The sequence below is a fragment of the Ipomoea triloba genome, chromosome 13, assembly GCF_003576645.1.
Source record: "Ipomoea triloba cultivar NCNSP0323 chromosome 13, ASM357664v1".
In the NCBI taxonomy this organism is placed as follows: Eukaryota; Viridiplantae; Streptophyta; class Magnoliopsida; order Solanales; family Convolvulaceae; genus Ipomoea; species Ipomoea triloba.
Window position 1 is genome coordinate 28,548,963 of NC_044928.1, and position 23,116 is coordinate 28,572,078.

General features: G+C 37.6%; 3 protein-coding genes across 5 annotated transcripts in view; 1 reads left to right on the forward strand and 2 right to left on the reverse strand.

Annotated features, from left to right (window-relative positions):
- Positions 1-2,793: 2,793 nt before the first annotated feature.
- Positions 2,794-8,727, forward strand: LOC116002254 (kinesin-like protein KIN-13A). Of its 2 annotated transcripts, XM_031242359.1 has the most exons (14): positions 2,794-2,980; positions 3,074-3,195; positions 3,278-3,521; positions 3,952-4,173; positions 4,442-4,633; positions 4,797-4,901; positions 5,009-5,086; positions 5,308-5,389; positions 5,493-5,655; positions 6,112-6,441; positions 6,929-7,147; positions 7,231-7,804; positions 7,910-7,975; positions 8,360-8,727. In XM_031242359.1, the coding sequence occupies exons 3-14, from the start codon at positions 3,327-3,329 to the stop codon at positions 8,543-8,545; spliced, it is 2,412 nt and encodes an 803-aa protein (XP_031098219.1). In that variant the 5' UTR covers positions 2,794-2,980; positions 3,074-3,195; positions 3,278-3,326; the 3' UTR covers positions 8,546-8,727. The 2 variants fall into 2 exon arrangements, with proteins under 2 accessions (XP_031098219.1, XP_031098220.1); XM_031242360.1 differs by lacking the exon at positions 2,794-2,980 and having other exon boundaries at positions 3,055-3,195.
- Positions 8,728-9,350: 623 nt separating this feature from the next.
- On the reverse strand, positions 9,351-13,929 carry LOC116002431 (ubiquitin-like-specific protease ESD4). Its single transcript, XM_031242570.1, has 9 exons — positions 12,905-13,929; positions 12,721-12,818; positions 12,548-12,641; positions 12,331-12,429; positions 11,824-11,913; positions 11,619-11,738; positions 11,323-11,426; positions 10,520-10,592; positions 9,351-9,822 (listed from the first exon to the last, which is right to left on the reverse strand). Exons 1-9 carry the CDS (start codon positions 13,724-13,726, stop codon positions 9,760-9,762), a joined length of 1,563 nt encoding a protein of 520 aa, XP_031098430.1. The 5' UTR covers positions 13,727-13,929; the 3' UTR covers positions 9,351-9,759.
- Positions 13,930-16,384: 2,455 nt separating this feature from the next.
- Positions 16,385-23,116, reverse strand: part of LOC116002537 (ABC transporter C family member 4-like) — a 9,002-nt gene continuing 2,270 nt past the window's right edge. The window contains exons 1-12 of one of the 2 annotated variants that reach the window (XM_031242708.1): positions 21,847-22,032; positions 20,754-21,377; positions 20,154-20,474; positions 19,964-20,050; positions 19,118-19,744; positions 18,870-19,034; positions 18,482-18,776; positions 18,141-18,355; positions 17,607-17,912; positions 17,453-17,516; positions 17,082-17,321; positions 16,385-16,807 (exon numbers count right to left, since the gene is read on the reverse strand). In XM_031242708.1, the coding sequence (XP_031098568.1) occupies positions 16,707-16,807; positions 17,082-17,321; positions 17,453-17,516; positions 17,607-17,912; positions 18,141-18,355; positions 18,482-18,776; positions 18,870-19,034; positions 19,118-19,744; positions 19,964-20,050; positions 20,154-20,474; positions 20,754-21,377; positions 21,847-21,912 (3,111 nt within the window). In that variant the 5' untranslated portion in view covers positions 21,913-22,032 and the 3' untranslated portion in view covers positions 16,385-16,706. Of the gene's footprint in view, positions 16,808-17,081; positions 17,322-17,452; positions 17,517-17,606; positions 17,913-18,140; positions 18,356-18,481; positions 18,777-18,869; positions 19,035-19,117; positions 19,745-19,963; positions 20,051-20,153; positions 20,475-20,753; positions 22,896-23,116 lie in introns of those variants that run through there. The other variant, XM_031242707.1, reaches the window with a different exon arrangement.

Genomic DNA, 23,116 nt, shown 5'->3' on the forward strand with positions numbered 1-23,116 from the left:
TAACGAGGCAACCGCGTAAATCACGCCCCTCCTGCTCAACTCAAACTTGAGGGGTTCATCACGGACTATCAAGGCATTCAACCGGGAGACTTTGCTCGCAACAAGTTAGCCGCCTGGAGCACATTCTACTTCTCGAACCTGACGACTCTCGCAGATTCAAGAAGTGGGGGACTTGTGATGGGTAAATATGCACATGTACTAGTCGGTCCGTAAATCACCGTCGTCCGGTACCAACCGTCAGTCCACCCTACGGTCCGTCGACTGCGTCACGGTCCGAACCTGTCCGTCAACGGTCAGGCCGCACACGGTCCGTCGACGGTCCCACCGTCGGCCGCAGACGGAAGCACACACCTTGTGGATTGGAGGCTCACGAGCGCAACAATTGCTTGATGTGACGACCGACAACTTTTCGGAACAAGGGATCCGTGTTTTTTCACCTCGAGAACTCAACCACTTCGAGCAAACCATGCGCATTTTGCGGAGTGCATCAGCCATCATATGCCTCCACTTGCATATCAGACACCATGTGCATAGTGAATCCACTTTGTATAAATAGGGGTCATTCCCCTCACTGGGGGACTCATCAGTACTACACTAATACACTTGCGATTTTCCGATTGTCTTTCTCCTGCTTACTCTTTATCCTGTTCGTCACCCGTAGAGCGATATAGCTTCGAGTTATAATGTTTTACCTGCTTGGTCTTGGTAGCTTTGGAGGTGATTGATGATACACTTGATTGAGAGCTTAGGAATGTCTTGATGGTGAAGTGAAGATGGTAGGAGGATATTTATACAAAAAATTTGGGTTTTTTGAGAAAGTGGGTTGATCCAAAAAGGCTAATGGGTCATGTAAGACTAGTAGTGGGAGCATTGTTCTTGGCAAGTCCAAAGTATCAAACTGGAGGAAATATACACGCAGGTGGTCAAATCATAAAAATCACTCAGCTGACCGGTAACAATCACCCCATTTGGTCTGGATCTGCCTGGTCAAGTCAACCACTCGGTGATTCGTATGTGCTACCTTCCTCATCCCCAGCCGTGGAAAACTTGATTGGTCCGTCAACGACCAAGGTATCACCAAGGGAAGACCCATCTCCAAACCATGGAAAAGGTGTGAACAAAACCCGCTAAATGATCCATTGCTCGACGACCGGAAACAACCAGGACAAACCCGTCTTTAGTGATTATGCTTTCGGTTGTACTCTTTTTCCCTTAGCTAGGTTTTTTCCCAAAGGGTTTTTCTTAGTCTAAGGTTTTTAACGAGGCAACCCGCGTAAATCACGCCCCTCCTGCTCAAATCAAACTTGAGGGGTTCATCACGGATTATCAAGGCATTCAAGCCAGGGAGACTTTGCTCGCAACAAGTTAGCCGCCTGGAGCACATTCTACTTCTCGAACCTAACGACTCTCGCAGATTCAAGAAGTGGGGGACTTGTGATGGGTAAATATGCACATGTACTAGTCAGTCCGTAAATCACCTGTCCGTCGGTCACCCAACCTGTCCGTCAACGGTCACCCAACCGGTCCGTCGACGGTCACCCGGTCCGTCGGCCGCATGATCGGAAGCAACACACCTTGTGGATTGGAGGCTCACGAGCGCAACAGTTGCTTGATGTGACGACCGACAACTTTTCGGGAACAAGGGATCCGTGTTTTCATCACCTCGAGTAACTCAACCACTTCGAGCAAACCGATGCGCATTTTGCGGAGTGACAGCCCATATGCCCTCCACTTGCATATCAGACACCATGTGCATAGTGAATCCACTTTGTATAAATATAGGGCTAATTCCCCTCGCTGAAGGGGGGAGGATGACTCATCAGTACTACACTAATACACTTGTGATTTGCTCATTCGTCTCTCTTGCTCTCTCCTTGTTACTGTTCGTCACCCGTAGAGCGATATAGCTTCTTACCGCTCAGTCGTCAACCGGTAGAGCAACCGATTGACCGGCCGAGCGGCATCCTTCACCACACGTAACACACGTATCCGTAGCGTAATCGTAGACCCCGTTTACATTTACACTATCAATGGGTTTGGAATAGTTTGGCGAAGCTTGAAACCTAGGTTAATAAAAAAATAAAAAAAAAGTTAGATAATCTAACATGCTCTTTTTTATATATTGTTTTAAGTATTTCAATTTAATTATCAATTTAAATCTTTAATTAAGATATGACACATCTTTAATTTGATATAATGATCAAATTGTCCGACTTTAATATCTCATCACTTAATTTTAACACCAACTTTGAATTAATGGTATAAATTTAAATTTGTTTAATTTGTACTAAACTTATTTTGTTTGGTATTCTTCAACCTTTATCACACATTTTAGAGTAGGCCATACAACTAAATATTTGTTTGACTTGTATAAAAAATCAATAATTAGCCATTACTTTACCCTTTAATTGGGTCGATTCGATACGAACAGACTTAAATGTACCTCATACAGTTAGAGTTTGCTTACGATACCTCGTAGTCTAATCCAAAAAAAAAATTTGTTTGTCTTGTGTAGTATTATTTGGTGAATTAGAAAATTTATTTGTGGATTAATTTTTTATTTTTTTTAAAATAATGAGTGAAGTTTAATTCACTCTTCGGCGGGCACCTAAAAAGTTAGCTTCGAATCCAAGGGCATTTCCGTCCATGCATATATTCAAATTTAGCCGTTCGGTACTTTGAAAATAAATGTATACCTGTCAACAAATTAAGATAACTAAATTCAAAAAAAAAAAAAGGAAAAAAAAAAAAGAATGATTATTTGTATTCACCACCTATAGATACAGATACAATTTCTCTGTCAGGAGAAGGTTAAAATTACTCCCTCCATTATCTTCATCTTCTCATCCACAACAATTCCATTAGTTTTTAACAGTTTTTTTGGGGGAAATTTTTTCAATAAATTAGGGTTTTGCTTTCTCTTTTACCCGTCTGATCTGTCTCCGAAGACTGGATTCAATTCAATTCTGAATGAATATTTGTATGTATTTTATATATTTGGTTGTGTTTATTTGTGTTAGGTTTTTGGTGTTTGATGTGTTCCGCATCTAACATGCATTGCGTATATTTGAAGGATGTTTGTGCGGTTCATTTCGGGGATTGCGATCGGGATTTATTGGTTTCCGGATTCAATTGAGTTGGATTGAATTCGCGCGTGAATGCGTGAATTTGATTCCGATTTTCGCCTCCCCCCTTGTACGTTGCATTTCTTTACAGATCAGGCCGTGAACGGTGATCTGAATCTGATTTGTTTGTTTTGAAATTTATTGGCGAACAGGGAATAACAGATCTTGAAATTGGCTCCGCAACGCCGGTCGCAGCGCCACATGGGTGGCCAGATGCAGCAGAGCAATTCGGCGGCGACTGCTCTGTATGATCACCCGAGCAATGCCGGCCCCGCCGGCGATGCGGGAGACGCTGTCATGGCGCGCTGGCTTCAGTCTGCCGGGTTGCAGCATCTGGCCTCTCCTTTGGCCTCCACTGGTGTCGATAATCGCCTACTTCCCAACCTCCTTATGCAGGTAATGATCTATGTTAAATCTATTTTCATTTTCCATATAATTGGTATTGGTTGATTAAATCTGGACTGTGGAATTTGTCTCGATGTTCGATGATTCTTAAAATCATTGCTTTAGTATATTTTTTTTTTATTGGACCATGATAGTTACTTCCTGTGGTGCAATCCTTTGGCATTTTGTCCTCCCAATAATTTTTTTTTTTCTGGGGCATGCACGGATTTTTATATTAATCTTGCCGGCAGTCTAGTTTTTCCTTTTCAATATTTCTTTCTCAAGCATATCTTCTCTGCTAATTCATGTGGGATTTACTAACATCTGTTTGGTGACAATTATGGGTGTTGAATGCATGTTCCCTGGAATGTGGGGTGTTGTTGCAGCATATTGACATTTTGGCAGTTTTCTAGTAGTGCTTAAGCTTTGCATAATGTTTCAGGGGTATGGAGCACAGTCTGTAGAAGAGAAACAAAGGATTTTTAGATTAATGAGAAACCTCAATTTTAATGGTGAATCTGGTTCTGAACCATATACCCCAACTGCCCAAAATTCAGGAGGTATTCCTGTATCAGAAGGACTTTATTCTCCAGAATTCAGGGGAGATTTTGGAGCCGGACTTTTGGATCTGCATGCTATGGATGATACAGAGCTCTTAACCGATGTATGGGACTTGTGCACTCAAAGTAGTTTTTAATTATGGGTTATTAAGTTCCTTCTCTACTATAAATAGACATTATTGAGCTAGGAATCACTACTGAGCAAGCCATCTTATTGATAAGATCCAAACTGGGCATATATTACAGGATTGAGTTTATGTTTTGTATTTATGATCATTAGTGGCCCTCTGCCCCTACCCCTCCTTTCCTCTCTATCCCTCTCTCTCAACCTCATGTCTGACTAATAGCTTGTTGCTTTCATTTCCTCTTCAGAATGTCATTTCTGAGCCATTTGAGCCATCACCTTTCATGCCTGCTGTAAACAAAGCATTTGATAATGACTTTGATGTGCCGAACAGTCTGCCACAGAAGTCACAGATAGATTCAGATGTTTCAACTAGTGTTCCAGGAAGTGAAAAAGAAAACAATACAAGGGAAAACAATGTGGCGAAGATCAAAGTAGTGGTATGTCTATTGGTTTATAAACCCCTTGTCCTCCACCTCCATGTGGAGCTATTTTGGTTTATTTTCCTCTTTGATTGATGACTACTCACTTCATTTACTTCTGTTACCTCCTTATTGTGTTTATATTGCTTCCTTATTTTTAAACTGATGATATTTCTTGCAGGTGCGCAAAAGACCTTTAAACAAGAAGGAAGTTTCTCGTAAAGAAGATGATATTGTCACCGTATCAGACAATAGTTGTCTCACTGTGCATGAACCCAAACTTAAGGTTTGGTTCCTATTTGAAACTTGCAATAGATACTTATGTCATATGCTGTGTGGATTGTGCTACTAAAAGCTGCTCATTTTAACTAAGTTTCGTTTTTATTGCACAAGGTCGACTTGACTGCTTATGTGGAGAAGCATGAATTCTGCTTTGATGCTGTGCTGGATGAACATGTAACAAATAATGAGGTATTTTTTTCATTGTCAATGTTGATGGAAGATCTGCCAGCATATTTTGAACTATTCTTGACCCCATGGTTTTGAATATAGTTGGAATTGGTGAATTGCAATACATTGTGCAGTTTCCCTGTCCTAATAACTCTCTATTTCCTGTCTTCTGTGGATTACTGTGCTTGGTTCTACTTATGTTTGCATAAGTTTTAAATTGGTTCTTATACATTTCTTCACAGGTTTATCGTGTTACGGTGGAACCAATTATTCCTATTATTTTTCAGCGTACAAAAGCAACTTGCTTTGCCTATGGTCAAACAGGTATCCTGAATTCTTGTTAACCACTGCTTGCTGCACATGAGTTGTAGATTCTTAACTTGTTTATTCAATGACTTTATGTAACCCCCTGCCCCTTATGGCACAGGGAGTGGTAAGACATTTACAATGCAACCGCTACCTCTTAGAGCTGCAGAAGACCTTGTTAGATTGTTGCACCATCCAATGTATCGTAATCAGAGATTCAAGTTGTGGCTTAGCTATTTTGAAATATATGGTGGAAAACTTTTTGATCTGCTCAGTGATCGGAAGTTAGTATCTTTACTGTTTTTTGTTTTTTTTTTCCCTTTAATGTGCTCTTTCCATTTTCAAGACATATTACAGATGAGATGTGACTATTCAGCATGTGAAGTTCACTTGATCATTATGTTACATTACTTGGTAAAAGTTGTTCTTTTGTTTTCTGCATGAATGGCTTCCTATCATTATGTTACTCCCTGAAATATGCTAAAAATTATGTGTGAGAAAGCATGAGAAAAGAAATGAAGAGCATCATGGGGGTCCTTTTAAGTAGAAGTCTTTGATAGTGTGGTGTGTAAATCAATATGATGGTTGGGTGCATAATGTCTTGCTTATACAAGTGCATGTTTGATGTTTGAAGAACTACTTGTTAGTGCATGTATAATTGTGGCTTGAAAGCAAACTTAATGATTGAAGTTGAAATGTGGAGATGCACAACGCTAACCAATTACTTGAATTGTATATAGGAAACTTTGTATGAGAGAAGATGGGCGGCAACAGGTTTGCATTGTTGGACTGCAAGAGTTTGAAGTTTCTGATGTGCAGATAGTAAAAGAGTTCATTGAAAAGGGAAATGCTGCAAGAAGTACAGGGTCCACTGGTGCTAATGAGGAATCATCAAGATCACATGCTATACTACAGCTTGTTGTCAAGAAACACAAAGAAGTAAAAGAATCTCGTCGAAATAATGATGGAAATGAATCCAAGAATGGAAAGGTGGTTGGGAAGCTTTCTTTCATTGATCTTGCTGGTAGTGAAAGAGGTGCTGATACAACTGATAATGACCGACAAACAAGGTCAGAGTTCATGCTTCATATAAAGCTGCAGTAGTTCATTTTCCATTTTGATATTTTAATACTGGTGGTGGAAAAGGAATAAAGGATCCGCATGTACTGTTAGCTTCTGTGTCTTTATTATTTTTCTGCTACTTTGCTAGCTGCCTACCCTAGCACAACTGAAATATGAGATTTGAATCAGTTTGCAAAAGATAAATCCAAATTATTTTGTAATGAAGAAGGGATGCCGATATGTAAAGTTAATACTTCCTATAAGTCTATAACAAATTTCTAGAGTTTCTCTCAGGTTGATTTGAATTATTTGTGCTTTGGATGAAATACTTCTTATCTTCTGCCACCTTTCTTCCCTGCTATTCTAGACAGAGTGTTACTCTTCCTTATGGGCTTTATCTCCCTGTGTTATTTATGCATCACCATATTCCAGGATTGATATATCAACCTTCAAATCTACATCTCACCATGAGAAGTTTATTTTGGTATGTTTCAGGATCGAAGGAGCAGAAATTAACAAGAGTTTGTTAGCTCTTAAAGAGTGTATCCGTGCTCTTGACAATGACCAGATTCATATTCCATTTCGAGGGAGCAAACTAACTGAGGTGCTTCGTGACTCATTTGTTGGTAATTCAAGGACTGTCATGATCTCCTGCATTTCTCCAAATGCTGGTTCATGTGAACACACACTTAATACATTAAGATATGCTGATAGGTAGGTGTGTCATCTTTTAGGATAATTTCAATATTGGCATTACTTTTGTTAGATGCCTTTAGCTAATGGCATTTGAATAACAGGGTTAAAAGTCTCTCGAAGAGTGGAAACACAAAAAAGGAGCCAAGCACAAGTACAAGCACATTACCTTCTCTAAACAAGGAAATTTCTTCAGCACCATCTTTGGCCATTTCTGCGGAGGAAGAAGATCTCATTGAGCAGATCCAAGAATCTAAAATACCCTTCTTAAGTAGAAGGGTTGTGGAGAAAGAAAGTTCATCTTACAATATCTCTAATGGATCTGATAGACAACCTGCCAGTTTTCCATCAAACTCTACTTTCAATGGACAGGAGGGAGGTGGGGCAACTTCTGGTGTTAACGGGAGTGATAGGCTTGAAGCTAAGAATGCTTATGGTGGCCCTTCTAGTACAGAAGAGAGGGTGCAAAAGGTGTCTCCCCCTCGGAGGAAAGCTAATAGGGATGAAAAAACTGAAATACCTGAAAGGCCAGGAAATTCATTGAAAAAAGATGCAAGCAACCTTGATTTATCCAGTAAAGGTTATAAAGAACTGAACTTAAGCAGCCTTAATATAAGAAGTATTGGATCAAAACAGGATTCACCTTCACAAGATGATAATGTCAATGAAATACTAGAGGTTAGTAATAAATATGCTGCTGCATTTTGCTCATATCTGTATTAATATGCGAGCTTTGCTCAGTTGATGTGGATTTAATTTTGATGTTCTCTATATATTATAAAGGAAGAGGAAGCTTTGATTGCTGCCCATAGAAGAGAAATTGAAGACACCATGGAGATTGTCCGTGAAGTGAGTTAGCTTCCAAACTCCCTTCTATGTGAATCTTGCAAAGAGTTTTTTCCCGCTTTTGGTCCTTTGAATTTTGTAGTATTTCTACCTTCCTATAGTCCTCGGCTATTATTTTTTCCACTATTAGTCTCTCTAACTTTGAATTTCTTACCACCTTTAACCCTTTGGACAAGTTTTCTATCCAAACATCACTTGTGTAAGAGATTCAAAGTTGGGGGACTAATAATGAAATATATGATAGTCTAACACTACAGATGAAAATGCCACAAAAGTCGAGATACTAAAAGTTGATAGTAAAACTCATCATGTGATATATATGTATCAGTATGTAGCTGTGCCTAAGATGTGTTTGGTATTATTCAAATTTTCTGTGCTATCTATCAGGAAATGAAGCTACTGGCTGAAGTTGATCAGCCCGGGAGTCTTATTGACAACTACGTGACCCAATTGAACTTCGTGCTGTCACGAAAAGCGGCAAGTTTGGTCAGCCTCCAAGCCCGTCTTGCAAGGTTCCAGCATCGACTTAAAGAACATGAAATCCTGAGTAGGAAGAGGCCGCCACCCCGCTAGGCGATGATGATGCTTACAGCGAGAGGCGGCATTGCTCTTTTTGCCATGCAATATCACATATAAACTTTGTTGATTTGTAATATTTTTCAAGATAGGTTTTCAGTTTCTGTACTAAAAATGTGCAATTTAGATCCTTGTACTATTAAATATATAATGAAAAATTATTAACAGCTTTTGATGAAGTGCTCTTGCATTCAAGATTCGAGAGATAATTGGTTTTAATTCCTTGCAATTGCAATTTAATTAAATTAATGACAGCAATTATACACTGACCTCTAGAGTTTCTCTTTGGTGCACCTTCACCTCGAGGAAGAGTTTCTTCCTTGACTCATTATTTTTTGAGCTTTATTTTTGCTCAAAATAGGATTAGTTAGTTGCATAGTTGCCACTATGCCTTTATCTTTGAAAGATCTCAAATGCTTTAAGCCCTATACACTTGAACATATCCCAACTCGAATAATGTGTTGAATTCTACCATCTAGAGTATAGTTGAGCAACTTTATATACCTTGTGCTAAGGATGATGGCACTTATTCTGTGAATTCGGGTCAAAAATACACAATTTACATACTGAATATTCACAACTTATATATCGAATGTTCACAATCTACATATTGACAATTCAAATTGTAATGGGTTCACCTTGTAGGATGGACCCGAGTCCATGATATAATTATTGAAGGATGATAATTCTGAGTGTTGATCATACTAATTTTTTCATACGAGAAAGGATTTTGAACTCCCGGTTCCTCCGCATCATCTTTTTATTCTAAACTCCCGAGTATAAACTAATAACAAGGCATGAATTTACAAGAAACAATCCTCATTTACTCAGAAAACTAAGGACAAAGCAGCAATCAGATTTAATCTTCACAAGGCATATAGACTTGTGCCTAAATAGAGGCAAAATTCTGTAGGAAGAAAAAGCTAACCATCAACACTAGGATAGGATCCCTAGAAATTCATGTACAAGGCAAAGGCCCCCCTACAAACCATGGCTTACCAGGTTTTTACAAACAAAACAATACACCTCACTCAATCAAAAGTAACTGCAAAACTGGCATCCACTGGCTAGAGCTATTATAGTACGTAACGGAATTTTGAATGGAGAGAAGAAACACCATATCATATCTGCACACTAATCAATTATCCACTGATTGTTTTGTAAGATTCATTATCGGTAATTAGAACGCGGGAGAGCATCTTCAAGCTTGATCACTCTGCTTTCAACCTCAAAATCTCCTTTGCAGTCCTCAACCGAAAATACTGCATGTGTTCCTACCAGGGAAATGGAACATAGTTCAGACATTTTAAGTTCTTGTGGTTTGTTACACTTGCAGAAAACCAAAAGTAAAAAACAAAACATCATAACATTTCATGGACTAACTGAGATATCTACCTACAACACCCTTTTCCCCCCTCAACAAGTAATAAACTAGAAAGCTAGCAACTGCAGTACAGATAAAAATGTACAAAAAGAAATGGAATAAAACTGATTTTTTGCTCATTTCTGCAACAAAACAAAACATACTACCCAGAAACTCAAAATCTAGCCTGAACTTTCCCCATCGACTATAACTACTTAAGTGACAACATAAGCATAAACTGTACATGGATTCAAGAAAAATATTGATTATTATAATCTGAATAACAGGAACAAACATGCTGAGAAGATTCATCAGTTAAAATATAATATTAAGATGTACCCCTTACACATAAATTCTAGTATTATACAGCCATAAAGCACAAGTTTTATGTTCCTTTCTACATGTTCAGAGTTCAGGAAGCCAACTTCTAAAATGTATAATTGCATAAAAGATACATTTAAAACACAATAAATTAATTAATAATTAGGCAGAGAGAGAGAGAGAGAACAAGATTTTTTTTCCCCACAGTTTCCATGGGGTAACAGGGTGGGAGGAATGGAATCAAGTAGAAAGTGCCAATGGAAAAAATTGCTTTACATGCAGCTTACCTGGTTAAAACAGAGCCCAATATTTCTGCTGTAGAAATCAGCATACTTAATCATGAACACTCCACAGTCAAACCTAATTAGAAATGAAAAATGACCAAATATGCTGATCAGATTAAGGATATTCCAATAAAAGGAAAGAAAAGTCAATGTGGCAAAGACAACCACCCCTCTAACGAAAGAAAGGGGAGAAATAGAAGAGATGCTAATTCCCTCTTGCACCCACAATACAAAAAATGGCAGTGAACAAGAAAAGAAAAGTACACATGATATTGAGGAACTAGTTTTGCAGTGTCAAGGAGATAGGTACATCAGCAAACATGTCAGATACAGAAGTTAAGAAACATTTAAATGCGGTTGAATTTTATACTTTGGAATGAACATTATCTAAAGATATTTCAGGACATTAAAAACCACTATACAACCATTTTGAAAAAGTCAAAAGAAATACTAGCTCCATCTACAATACTAGTCCACAGAATATAAGAAATAATCTGTTGGAGTATTTGTACAATGTTTCATCTAGGGACACATGCAAATGTCCAATGTTCATACAACAATAATCTTATTTACAATGAAAAATCATTGCCAGTTTGACACCAACTGGAAGTTAATCAGTAATCTTAGTGGTATTATGGAGACAGATACCAAGTCAACCTAAGCACAGAAATACAGTTGCACTTGTTTATCTAGAAATTAAGGAACCAGTTTTGCAAGAAAACAGGCAATATGCCAAAAACCCCAAAATGATGTAAACAATGTGATAAGGAAGAAATTATTTGAGAAACTAATTTAAGCATACACACCCATTTTCTTGCTCAGGAAGGTCTTCAACAAATTCTTGTTCCCATGAACTAACATCAATGACTTCACCACTCTTGTCCTTCACTTCATCAGCATAGTACCTAGCCTGCATATGAATGCACATATAGTTGGTTTCCTTGGGTATGACATATTTTAGAAAAAAATCCAAACCCTCAATCCACAATAAGTACAGTCTTCTCTCTCCTTTGTGCTCATGACACATTATGTATGATCAAAGACTAACCGAGAGAGAGAGAAGGAAAATATGTTTTTTATTCACTCCTTTACAATAACTTACCAATACTTTCAGAACTTTAGAATCTCTTCCCCTTAGAGAATCAAGATACTGGAACTTTTCATCCTTCTTGTTAATGACAGCTAAACACCAATGTATTTCTTTGTGAATGGGGACAAAAATCTGTGTAATTAGTTCAATATTAATTCACACTTGAAATTTTCAAATAATATAAGTAATAGGAAACTAAACAATTATGAAAATTTACTTTGTCACATTCAAATAGGCAGTATCCTAATTTCCGGTGAGAAGTCCATCTTCGCACAGATTGATAATTGTAGCCAGTACTCCCATTTAACTGAGCACCAAAGTAACCAAATTAAGATGGAATGACCAGATTAAGCCATATCTTTAAAATTTTAGAGACAAATTAATGTGTGACTACAAGCATTGATATCAAATATATATAATGGTCAACAAAATGCTACTCAATATACATCACACTAAATACATGATGCATTTTGGGGCAGCTAGTACTAAATACATCACACTAGAAGAAAAAAAGCAGGGCATTCAAAATAGGTGGTAGTCAGGAATCAAATCAGAGGATGGGAATATCCTAGATGCATTAAAGACTAAGCAAAAAGTCTGCATGAATCAGTTATAGAACAGATTAGCCCGAGTCTTTACCATTTAGCAACATAAACAAAATTCTAGGATTAAGGTACTAGGTAGTAATTTTTTTCAGCAAAAAAAGTGAGGTTGATGAGATTACCTTCTTGTAGAAGAATGTGTTAAAGAAATGACACTTCAGGAACTTTTGGGGTTCCCTTTTCTCTCTCTCTTTTAACAACTCTAGATACACATTAATAACCTGCAAATGAAGAGATCGCATGGAAACAACTAGATTAAGAACTTGTTACCCCTTTTCTCTGTTATTTAAGAAATGAAAAAATTTTCCATCTTCAAGTATCTGCAACTAATAGCATCACCTCATCATTGAGCCATTTCCCTGGTCCCAAACACTGCAACACCTTTCCAGTAATATCAATATTAGAGTTCTTATGAGTTACCAAAACTCTCCCCCTACAGAAAATGAAGTGGCAATAAGTTAAATTTCACTCTGCAAATAAATTGTAACAAATAAAGGATGCACCACTCATACCGATTTGAATGAGAAAAGGCACTAGCCACTTCAGCCTCTTCCTTCTCAGTAAGTGGGATAAAAGGTTCCTTGGGGACAAAAGGTTCCGGAATCACATCCTGCAAGTCAAGAAAATGGAAATATGGATACAAAGACTAAATGCATAAGCATAACATGTCCAAAGAAGCAAGCTGAGGAACAGTACCTCAATCAACTCCTCAGATTTCTTCTGTGGCCGCAACAACTGATATGTTTTGCGACGTCTCTCATGATAATCTATCTGAAAATTTAGCCGTTTGAAATTATCATCTGTGTGTTTCTTATGGACACTATTAAGCAACTTCTTGTAGAAAGGGAGGCCCAAGTTATCAAATTCGTCGCCGGTTGGTGCCAAATCAAGTGTCTTAACTGGAGTCTCCACCTTCATAACTGCATCATTCAACTCTGCAAACCCTGAAGAACGTGTAGGCTGAAATTTCCTCCCAACATCATTCTTTTCGAAATTGTCTAACATTTCAACATCGCCATGGCCATCCTTTGGAGGAGATACTCTTCTCGCCTTCTCCACCACCTCAATCTCCTCGACAGTCGAATCATCAGAAGCATCCCCTTTCCTAGTATCGCAATCAATCTCAATCACCTCCTTCCCAAACCTCGAGCTCTCAACTCCCCTCGGTTTCTCCTTCTTGCTCGGCCTACCGAAGATATTCCCCATTTCACTACCCGACTTCTCTCTAAAATCACCGCTGCTCGACGAATTCCTCGAATTCGCAGAAAACCCGAATCTGCTCTGTCTGCAAGGAGCGTGAACTTCTCTTTTTATAGGCGCAACCACTTCCGGGTAACGGAAAAGCCTCGAAACTATGGACTTCGCCGAGACGGGTCGGCCCAAATCAGGAACTTGTCGTACGACGGAAGGCGAAAGCCTGGGCTTTTTCGAAACGCGATCGAAATTGGGCACCGGAGTTCTGTAATTCACTGCGAAATAATCCTCGCCGCGTTTCCGATTGATCGTTAATGCTCCCATTGCAGAAAGTCAAAAACCCGACGGAACCCTAGAATGAATCGCCGTCGATACATGGAGCACTCGACTCTCCGACTAAATAAGCATCAAATCAAGCACTTCACAAGTATCAGTGTATCACCAAAATTTGAACCAGAGATTTTAAAGGCTGATTTCCAGAAGTGCATACATGATTTGCTCACTACAATATTTCATAAAATTTACAATTTTTTTTAAAAATATTTATATTTGACGACGAAGATTGAGGAGACTCATGGCATGATGACAATACGGTCAATACCTCCGTAACGTTTAATTAATTTATTTATTAAAACTCACAGCTTATACTAAAATTCTAAGCTGATTCCAACTCTGCACATCTCTGTATCTTTACTTTTTGTAAGATGTATTAAAATAATCATAATAATAAAATTATTAAAATTGTTAATTATCATGATATCTCGGTTAGCATTTTATATGGGTGGTCATAAGTTCAAATTTCGGTGGTGGGGAATTAGATTTTTGAATAAAAATCTTTGAAAAAATATAGAATATATACTACCTTCGTAAGAAACTATGAGTATTTCAAAAAAAAATTATAATAATAAAATTATTCACCCTTTAAAAAAAAATCCTTATAAATTCACTTTCTTATCCTCTATTATTATATGAACTAGTTTTATACGCGCATTGCGCGAATGAGTTAATGTCCAATGTTTATATTTAAATAAATATTTGAAAGTATATCAATGTAAGATTATATAGGATAAGTTTATACATGGGTAATTGAATGTCGAATCTTTTTATTTAAATATCTAACTCAAAGTATATGAATCCAAGATAATATAGAAAATTAATTATAATTATTACTAAGATAAATGTTTGCAACCTTGTAAAATCGATAGTTTAAATATTTGGTCTAAAAATGATAGTCTAAATAAATACTACTTTTAATTTGAATTTTTCTAAGTGTTCTTAATTCTCGTTTGAGTAACATTGTCATTGTCTTCATCTTTACTATTTGTTCTCTTCCTTTTTGTTGGTAGTGTGTTATTTGCAATTCGGTTACTGTTGGTAGTATAGATGACAACGTCATGCAATGGGTTATGATATATGAGCTATGGACTTTCCTTTAGGTGTTCTGCTTGGGCCGGGGTTCATTTGGTTCAACCATTATTGTTGAATGAGTTATTATGGATAAAGAAATCTCTAGTTTAAGAAAAATTTGAAAACTTAAAATATTATGTATTCCAAAGATATTGAAAGGTAGTTTCTCGCTTCAATTTGCTGGGTTATGGGTTATTTGAGTACTTTCATTGTCAACAAATCCCCCAAGTAGTTAATATGATTGGTTTCAAACTATTCTTTTTTATTTTTTTCATGGTATTAAAGAAATACATATGTATCATTTTTTGGTGTAACTACTAATTTATTTAATTCAGTAAGAGTAAAATAGAGTGATTCTGCTTCAATTTGTTGAGTTATTATTTGAGTACTCTCTTTGTCAACCAATCCATAAGTAGTTAATATAATTAGCTTCAAATTATTTTAAAATGTTTTTTCATAGTATTAATAAAATACTTGGTAAATAAATATATAACATTATTTTGTACTATAACTTTGATATTTAATTACAAGATATTGTAAAAATAAGATAATGGACAATGTAATGAATATCAATTGATAAATTTGAATGTAAAGAATCTTTGCATGAGAGAAAATAAAGACAGTATAACTAATGAAATTATTTCTCTTACTTAATTTAATTTTTTGATAATGAATAATTTTTTCAAATAAAGGTATTGTAGACACATAATTCTAAATTAAAGAAATACATATGTATCATTTTTTGTTGTAGCTACGAATTTATTTAATTTAATAAGAGTAAAATAGAGTGAGAAACTTAATTATGTCAAATTTGATTGAGATGAGGTTCGAACCTAAGACCTTTCTTAAAGAAATTAATGGGTAAGTTAAAAGTTAACGAAATATTAACGGAGAAGAGATTATTTAACGGATAATCATAAAAGTAAGGTTAAATTAGGTAATCCCTATTAATAATATTAATCTGAATTATCTTAACCATCCATTTGATTAAATAATTTGACCGCAATTTTTTCTACTCATTTTAGGCCTAACTCTCTTTGGCTCTTATTTGTATAGTAGACTAGTATTTATTCGTATGATGCACAAAATTAAGTGTCTAATATTGGTGCTTAATATTAACGGCATGTTTGGTTCGTGACAATTATTTGAGAAAGAATAAAATTGAAATTTTATTGAAAAGAAATTTCTAAAAAGATTAATTACATTGTTTGATTGGTGAAAGATATATTAAAAATTTTGATTTCATTGTTTGGTTGGGTTTCGAATGGTAAATGAATAATAAGTATAAAGATTGACAAGGACCTTTTAGTCTAGTGATATAAAATTCCATTTAATCAAAGATCCTCTAAAAGTATGATTATATTGTTCCGGAAGAATTGGCCAAATGAGTGGGACGCGATTTTTGTATTAAAGATTACAAATTTATAAAATTGACTAATTATTCATGCACACTACACATCATGTATATCAATAGCATGTGATTCAAATGGAAGAAAATTGATTTCCCTTTAATGCTTCGAGTTCAAAACTTGTGAGTTGATCAACAAGGATAATATGGTTCACTCGACCCTCCAGTAACACAGAAGTATCTGATAACGTTACATTGTATCACAAGGTCTACAAGTTCATCATATCGCAAAATAAATATATTACTAACCTAAGTGATACAATATGGACAATGTTGGCAAAGTTTATCCGGATAGAATTGGAGGAACATATGGAAGCAAAAATATACATTGCAGTTCTTATTGAGCTATCATTATTCACCCACCAAAATGTTGAACAAAAATTGTGGGTAAGAAGAGGAAACAGTAGAGGCTACAGGCCTAAAGATTTTGAACTGATCAAATTGAAGTCTCTCATCAGATAAACTCTAACAGTGAACTTAGAAAGTGGTTCATACTCCAGATGATCTAAGTGAGTATTCTTGAACCAATGCTCCAAACAACGATGGCCGCTCGAGCAGCTTCGCTGGCGCATCATACTCCTTCGCCAACCCTACAAATAAAACACAACAAAAAACGCGATTTTCATATGAACATCATGTCAGCCAGTATGAATGTATAACGTTGTTAAGTTGCAAAAACATGGTGATCAGTAAAACAAGCATCATCGTCTGCATTTATGTCAGCCAGCACGAATGTATAATAACGTTGTTAAGTTGCAGAAAAATGGTGATCAGTAAAAACAAGTATGCCAGCCAGAACGAATGTATAATAAAGCGGTTAAGTTGCAGAAAAACGGAGATCAGTAAAACGAGATACCAACTCACCATCATCCATGACTAACACCTTGTTGCAGTCTATGACAGTGGGAATTCTGTGAGCAATGGTGATAATTGTGCAGTTCAAGAAGTCCTCCCTGATGACTTTTTGGATGACGGTGTCTGTCTGGGAATCGACGGAGGCTGTTGCTTCATCCATGAAGAGAATTCTGCTGTTCTTCAGCATGACTCTCCCTAAGCAGAGAAGCTGCCGTTGGCCCATGCTCCAGTTGTCTCCCGAGGAAACCACTAAGCAAATTTAAGGTCGTCAGCAACTAAAAGTCTAAGCTAATAGTTGGACTATACACATTTGTATTTTATGTTATATGCTCAACAAATGAGACAGTACAAAAAGCAGACAGCAATATAGGTATAGCTACCTGAAGCATCGAGTTGTCCAGTCTTCTCAGACACCACTTCTTTCAATTGACAGCGTTCGAGACTCTGAAAACAGAAAACAGAAAACGGAGTTGTTAGTTTAACAGGAAAGGAGTTGAAACGGGATGATTATTTAGGAGGAATATAGTATAGTACCCTCCATATTTCATCATCAGAGTATAACCCAAGTGGATCGATATTGCTTCTCACGGTCCCTTCAAAAAGAATAGGCTCCTGAGGGATGATGCCAAAGCGCGCTCTCAGATCATGAAGGCCTACCTTGCAAATGTCAATCCCGTCAATTACTATCTTGCCTCCACAAGGCTCCACCAGCCGGAAAAAAACTTGTATCAGAGTTGACTTCCCACTCCCAGTTCTTCCAACAACGCCAATCTTTTCGCCGCCATGGATGCCAAGGGAAATCCCTTTCAGAACAAGAGGAGTGTTGTGCCGATACCTAACCTGCTCAGAGTTTCATATGACGCCATCTGTTTAACCAAATACTCAAAATGCAAGATACAGCACGCGACTTCCAGGTATAGGCCCATCAATAATAAGTTTTTCTTGAGGGATTTAATTGGTTCAAGATAAACAAGTTTAGTTTATGTCAATGCTGCAAAAAATCTTGCAAGTACAATTGTCGAGGCTTAACGCTAAAGAAGAATAACAGAAGAATGTGAATGTGATTACCTTCAAGTCTTTGATCTCAATGTCACCATGATGGGGCCAAGTTGGAGATGGGACACAGCCTGGTGTCTTCCATGCTGCTTCTGATGGGATGTTTATGAATTGCTTTATTCTTTCAACTGCAACCATTTTATTCTCCATGATGCAGGTCAAATAGACACAGTAGAAGATAACAGCATTCAGCGACAGACCATAAGATAGAGCCATGCCAATGTACTCTAGTAGCAAACAAAAAGCACAAGTCATTTACAAAAAAAATGTAAATAATGCAGAGTATGAGATAATAATTACCAAACATGATCTGTGGTTCGGTTAATATTGTTGCTTAATAATATAAATGGCACCTGATCCAATAACGCTTTTTGGTAGCATAACCATGAAAAGGGTGGATATGCAGAGGAGAAAGCTTCCAATCAACTCGAGGCGGAAACCCAACCACTCATTTGCCCCGTTGTTGTTGAAATCCATCCTCAGACTCTTATTCACTCTGTCAATGTTCCCCTGGAATGACACGCCTTGCTTTCTGAAGCTACGTATGGTCATAACTCCAGAAACAGTCTCGGAGAAGTGGTGGAGGATTGGGGCTTTAGTAATTGAATCCATTCGGGTTAACTGACGCGATGATGCAATATAGTATTTCTGCATACAAGTATAGAGTTTAAGATCTTCAAATGTAAAGTTTTGATAAGCAGAAACAAAAACAATGGCATTGCAGTAGAAATCTCTTGTTACCCGATACCAGGCATTAAGCCAAAAGATAGGGATGAGGAGGAATATTGTTGGCCAGGCATTCTGACATATGACAACCAATATGCCTAATAATGTGAAAAACGATTGCAGTGAATTACTCACAAACACTGGGATCATAATATCAAGTGAGGTTTGATCAATTGTTACCTGAAAGGTAAATTTATAAATTAGTTCAGGTGGTATTGGAATAAAAATGCATTGAATCTGAATCATAAACGAGTAGAACTCACCCGACTTAATATTCTTCCTGATGGAGTAGTGTCAAAGAATGACATTGGAGCATGCAGGATGCTGCCGATGATTTCAGTAAAATAGCCTTGACTTGTTTTCATACCTAAAGCTATGACAAGAAATGATCTGGCGGCCACGAGTATGACCGAAATGCCTCCTATGATTGCGTAAACACTCATGAACCTAGAAGGTTTAAAAACGGTTGAACTTGAAGTCTCATATGCAAGCCAATAATCATTTGCAGTAAGAGCTAATTGCCACAGCAGCGATACAACTATCACAACCACTACTCCCCACCATCCATACGCCTTGGTGCAATACTCCTTGTAGACTGAACTGCTTACATGCCCAGATTCCCTCTCCTCATCTTCAATGAGCTTGGAGTCAGCACTAGGCTCGGGTTGGTCTTTGGGTTTCCCTTGGCCCTCGAGTTTAATAGGCGAATTGGGAGCTTGTTGGTGGGGCGATTTGGGTGTTTGCGGATGGTTTTCATCAGAAACAGTGGCACTCATTTCCACGAGCTCCATAGAGTTCTCATGAGCAGCAACAAGAGCACCAAAATCCATGCCGGATTCAAGAAGCTCCCCGTACTTTCCAGATTGGACGATCTTCCCTTCTCGCATGACCTAATAATCGAGTTATCGAGATCAACTCAAAATATGAGAGAAGAAACCAGAAGTACTGAAAAAAATTGAAATGCCTAAATGAGAATAGAAGTCAGAGAACTTGTCTGTATGCACACTACTGGCCTGTGATGAAGCCAATATTCAGTGAAACCCAATATTCAAATAGTATAGAATTTATATAAACATAATTGCACTTGCAAATGAATATTCTTTAAATACCAGTATAAGATCAGCATTGTGCAGGAAATCAACTTGGTGGGTCACAAGAAGAATTGTTTTATCTTTCAAAGCTCCTCTCACACATCCCTACAAAAACAATGAATAATTTAACTTATACATAGCGAAAATAACTACAATATCATGCAAACAAGCAATTTTACTCGAGAAATGATGCGTAATTTGCAGACACCTTAAATATTTCAGATCCAGTTTGAGCATCAACAGCACTAAATACGTCGTCGAGAAGATAGATATCACAATCCTGATATACTGCTCTAGCCAGTTGTATCCTTTGCTTCTGACCACCACTGAGGTTGATTCCTCGTTCTCCAATCTCTGTTTGGTCGCCATGTTCTAGAACCTCCAAATCTTTCTCTAAGGAGCAAACTCGTATTGCATTATTGTATCTGTCCCTGTCCATTGGCAAACCAAACAAGATATTGTCTTGAATAGTTGCGTGTTGTATCCATGAGGATTGTGCCACATAGGCAGTAGTACCACAAACTCTGACCTGTAATACAACATGATAACGTAACCATCACAAGAACTAGTGTTATAGAGATAAAGGATTGCTATTCTGGAATGACGATCCTTGTTAAGTATAGAACAAGAAAAATTGGGATCCAGAAAGCAAATGAAAGTTTCAACTGTTAAGGACCAAGTCAGGCATCAGTAATTGTTCAGGAAAAGACAACTAATTCTACAAATTCATGCTGTCTATATGAAATAAATAAATAAATAAATCAGAAACATTGACCCGTCATGTTGACAAGGATAATAAACTCCATACCTCTCCTGATGATTTTTGAAGTTCACCAAGAATTGAAGCCAATAAGGAAGACTTTCCTGATCCAACTGTTCCAACAATTGCAGCAAGCTCCCCCTTTCTGATTCTGAAATTTATATCTTTCAACACGTTTTTCTCATCATTATCGTCCCAAGAAAAATTCCCATTTTTCACCTCCACTGCAATTGCACAACCACAACCATCATCTTCTCTTTGGACTAAATCACTTTCCAATTCATGGCTTAACATATAGGTATTCAACCTCCTCAAACAGATGACGGTTTGTGACAAAAAGACCAGAACCTGGGGGAAGGTTCGGATAGGATCCTGTAAAATTTTCAGAACTGTCATTACCGTGAATACTTTCCCAGTATCAAGATGGATTTTCATCCAAATCGCCAAAGCAAATGTAAGCAAGGAAATGATGTTTGGGACACTCCAAAGAATCGACACATTTACACTCGTCATACACATGATCTTCCATAGCCAGCTGAGCTCAACTCCACGCAACGATTGTATTTTCTTACTGAAGTGTTCTTCCCACGCTTGAAACTTGATGACACGCATATTGCCCAGCAATTCGTTTATAGCTTTTATCCTTGAATCCCGATTCTTCATCACTCTCAACTGGTAAAAATTGCCCAGAAGTGTTATTCCAAATGTTAGAATGGTTAGTAAAAAAACTATAGCCACTGATGCAACCACAGGTGCACCAATATAAATATATAGGAGCAATATAGCTGCCACAAGTTGCATTGGCGTCATCCACACGGAGTGCAACTGTGGTACCATGTCGGATATTAACTGCGAATCAACAGCCATGTAATTCACAACGTTCCCCACTCCGTGTGTCTGTCTAGCAGAGCAAGACAGCCTTAGGCCTTTCTTGTACAAAGTAGTAATGAGACTGCATCGCATTAGCATCCCGAGTTTTGCAGTGTGAAAATTATAGTGATGTGAACTCAGGACTTCGATCACTTTTGCAAGAAAGAGGGTCAATACTAGATAGTATCCCTTAAAGGGGTTGCTCCTATCGCCAGAAGCATAATCAACAAAACTATCAATTAGGAGGGGGCCAATATACATGACAGCTAACCTCACAGCCGCAAGGAAACCCGTGAAAACAATATCCTTCCAGAAGCAACGTAATAATGCTCTCCATACTGGATGCGATGAACCCTCGTCTGGCTTGGGCCAATTCTTTTCCACGAGTTCTGACATTTGCTCTGCGCGAAAATCTGGCGGGAGTGAAGGCACTTCGTCTTCTGTTAAAGGGGACTTGTATCCCTTAGTCAATAATGGATTTATCCATTTCCACACTGCCTTAGAGAACAAAGAAGCAGTAGCATAGCCACTGACATTAGAATCCACCTCAACAGAACCATTACCATTTGCATCATCTTCCCCGCCACCCACACTAACAATTCCAGTTGATCCTCGAATGGTGACAACGAAGAGATAAACAGACAAAGGGAAACAAGCAAAGGAAAACAAATCATCAACTCTCATTGTCGTCGACTCCTTTTTGTATCCAACATTATTGAATAAGCGAATGACTGCAGAGGCCACAAATAAGCATACGCCTAACAAGTTTCCAGCCCAATAGGCTCGAATGGGCACAGAGTGACGAGCAGCTCCAAATCTTTTCTCGTGCACGATAAGAACAAAAACCATGACATGAGTCACAGCTTGGAATGACCTGAATATGGCTTCTACCACATCCCATTTTGAATCAACCCCCTTAATGAACGTGAATACACAAAGACCGGTATAAGCTAAGGCTAAGAGAGCTGTCACAATCAGAGATACATAGAACCAAGGGGTGACTCTGAAGCCCGGTGTCTCTCTTTCAATGAGAGGTCTATTGACAGAGGAGCTCTTCTTTTTCTTGCTTCTTATGAACCTAATGATAGCTAACACTACTAGGGTAAGCAGGAAAATGAGATCAATGGATGAGAAAAGGACCCTCTGGGGACATGGTGACAGAAAAATGAACCTCAACCATTGGATTGCAGTTGAGGTTAAGGATGAATCATCAGAAGAGTTGATGATAGAAGATGAACACTCAAGAGAAGAGTACCATGAAGCTGATGAAGAAGACATGACTAAACCCCAACTGGAAAAGCTTTGCCTATCACCAATGTCCTAAAAATACAAGCAAGAAATACACAAGATATATAGGAGTCAAATGAAGAAGCAAAACTTCATCCTAGTACACAATCAAAAAATAACAAATGCAAGAAAACACAAAATTAACTCAGAATCTGCCAAAGAAATAATAAAAGTTAAAGTATGAACAGATACTACATTGTAAGTTGTAACAAGTCAGCGTACTAAATTTAACAAAAAAAAAAAAAAAAAAAAAA

What these genes read in the sequence shown, in the direction of transcription:
- LOC116002431 (XM_031242570.1), bottom strand. Translation starts at nt 13,726, where the DNA reads ATGGGAGCATTAACGATCAATCGGAAACGCGGCGAGGATTATTTCGCA. An exon ending in GCCTATTTGAATGTGACAAA is followed by an intron (nt 11,739 to 11,823) that starts GTAAATTTTCAT and finishes CTAATTACACAG; the next exon opens with ATTTTTGTCCCCATTCACAA. An exon ending in CTTCCTGAGCAAGAAAATGG is followed by an intron (nt 10,593 to 11,322) that starts GTGTGTATGCTT and finishes ATTTCTAATTAG; the next exon opens with GTTTGACTGTGGAGTGTTCA.
- LOC116002254 (XM_031242359.1), top strand. Translation starts at nt 3,327, where the DNA reads ATGGGTGGCCAGATGCAGCAGAGCAATTCGGCGGCGACTGCTCTGTAT. An exon ending in ATACAGAGCTCTTAACCGAT is followed by an intron (nt 4,174 to 4,441) that starts GTATGGGACTTG and finishes TTTCCTCTTCAG; the next exon opens with AATGTCATTTCTGAGCCATT. An exon ending in CCATGGAGATTGTCCGTGAA is followed by an intron (nt 7,976 to 8,359) that starts GTGAGTTAGCTT and finishes GCTATCTATCAG; the next exon opens with GAAATGAAGCTACTGGCTGA.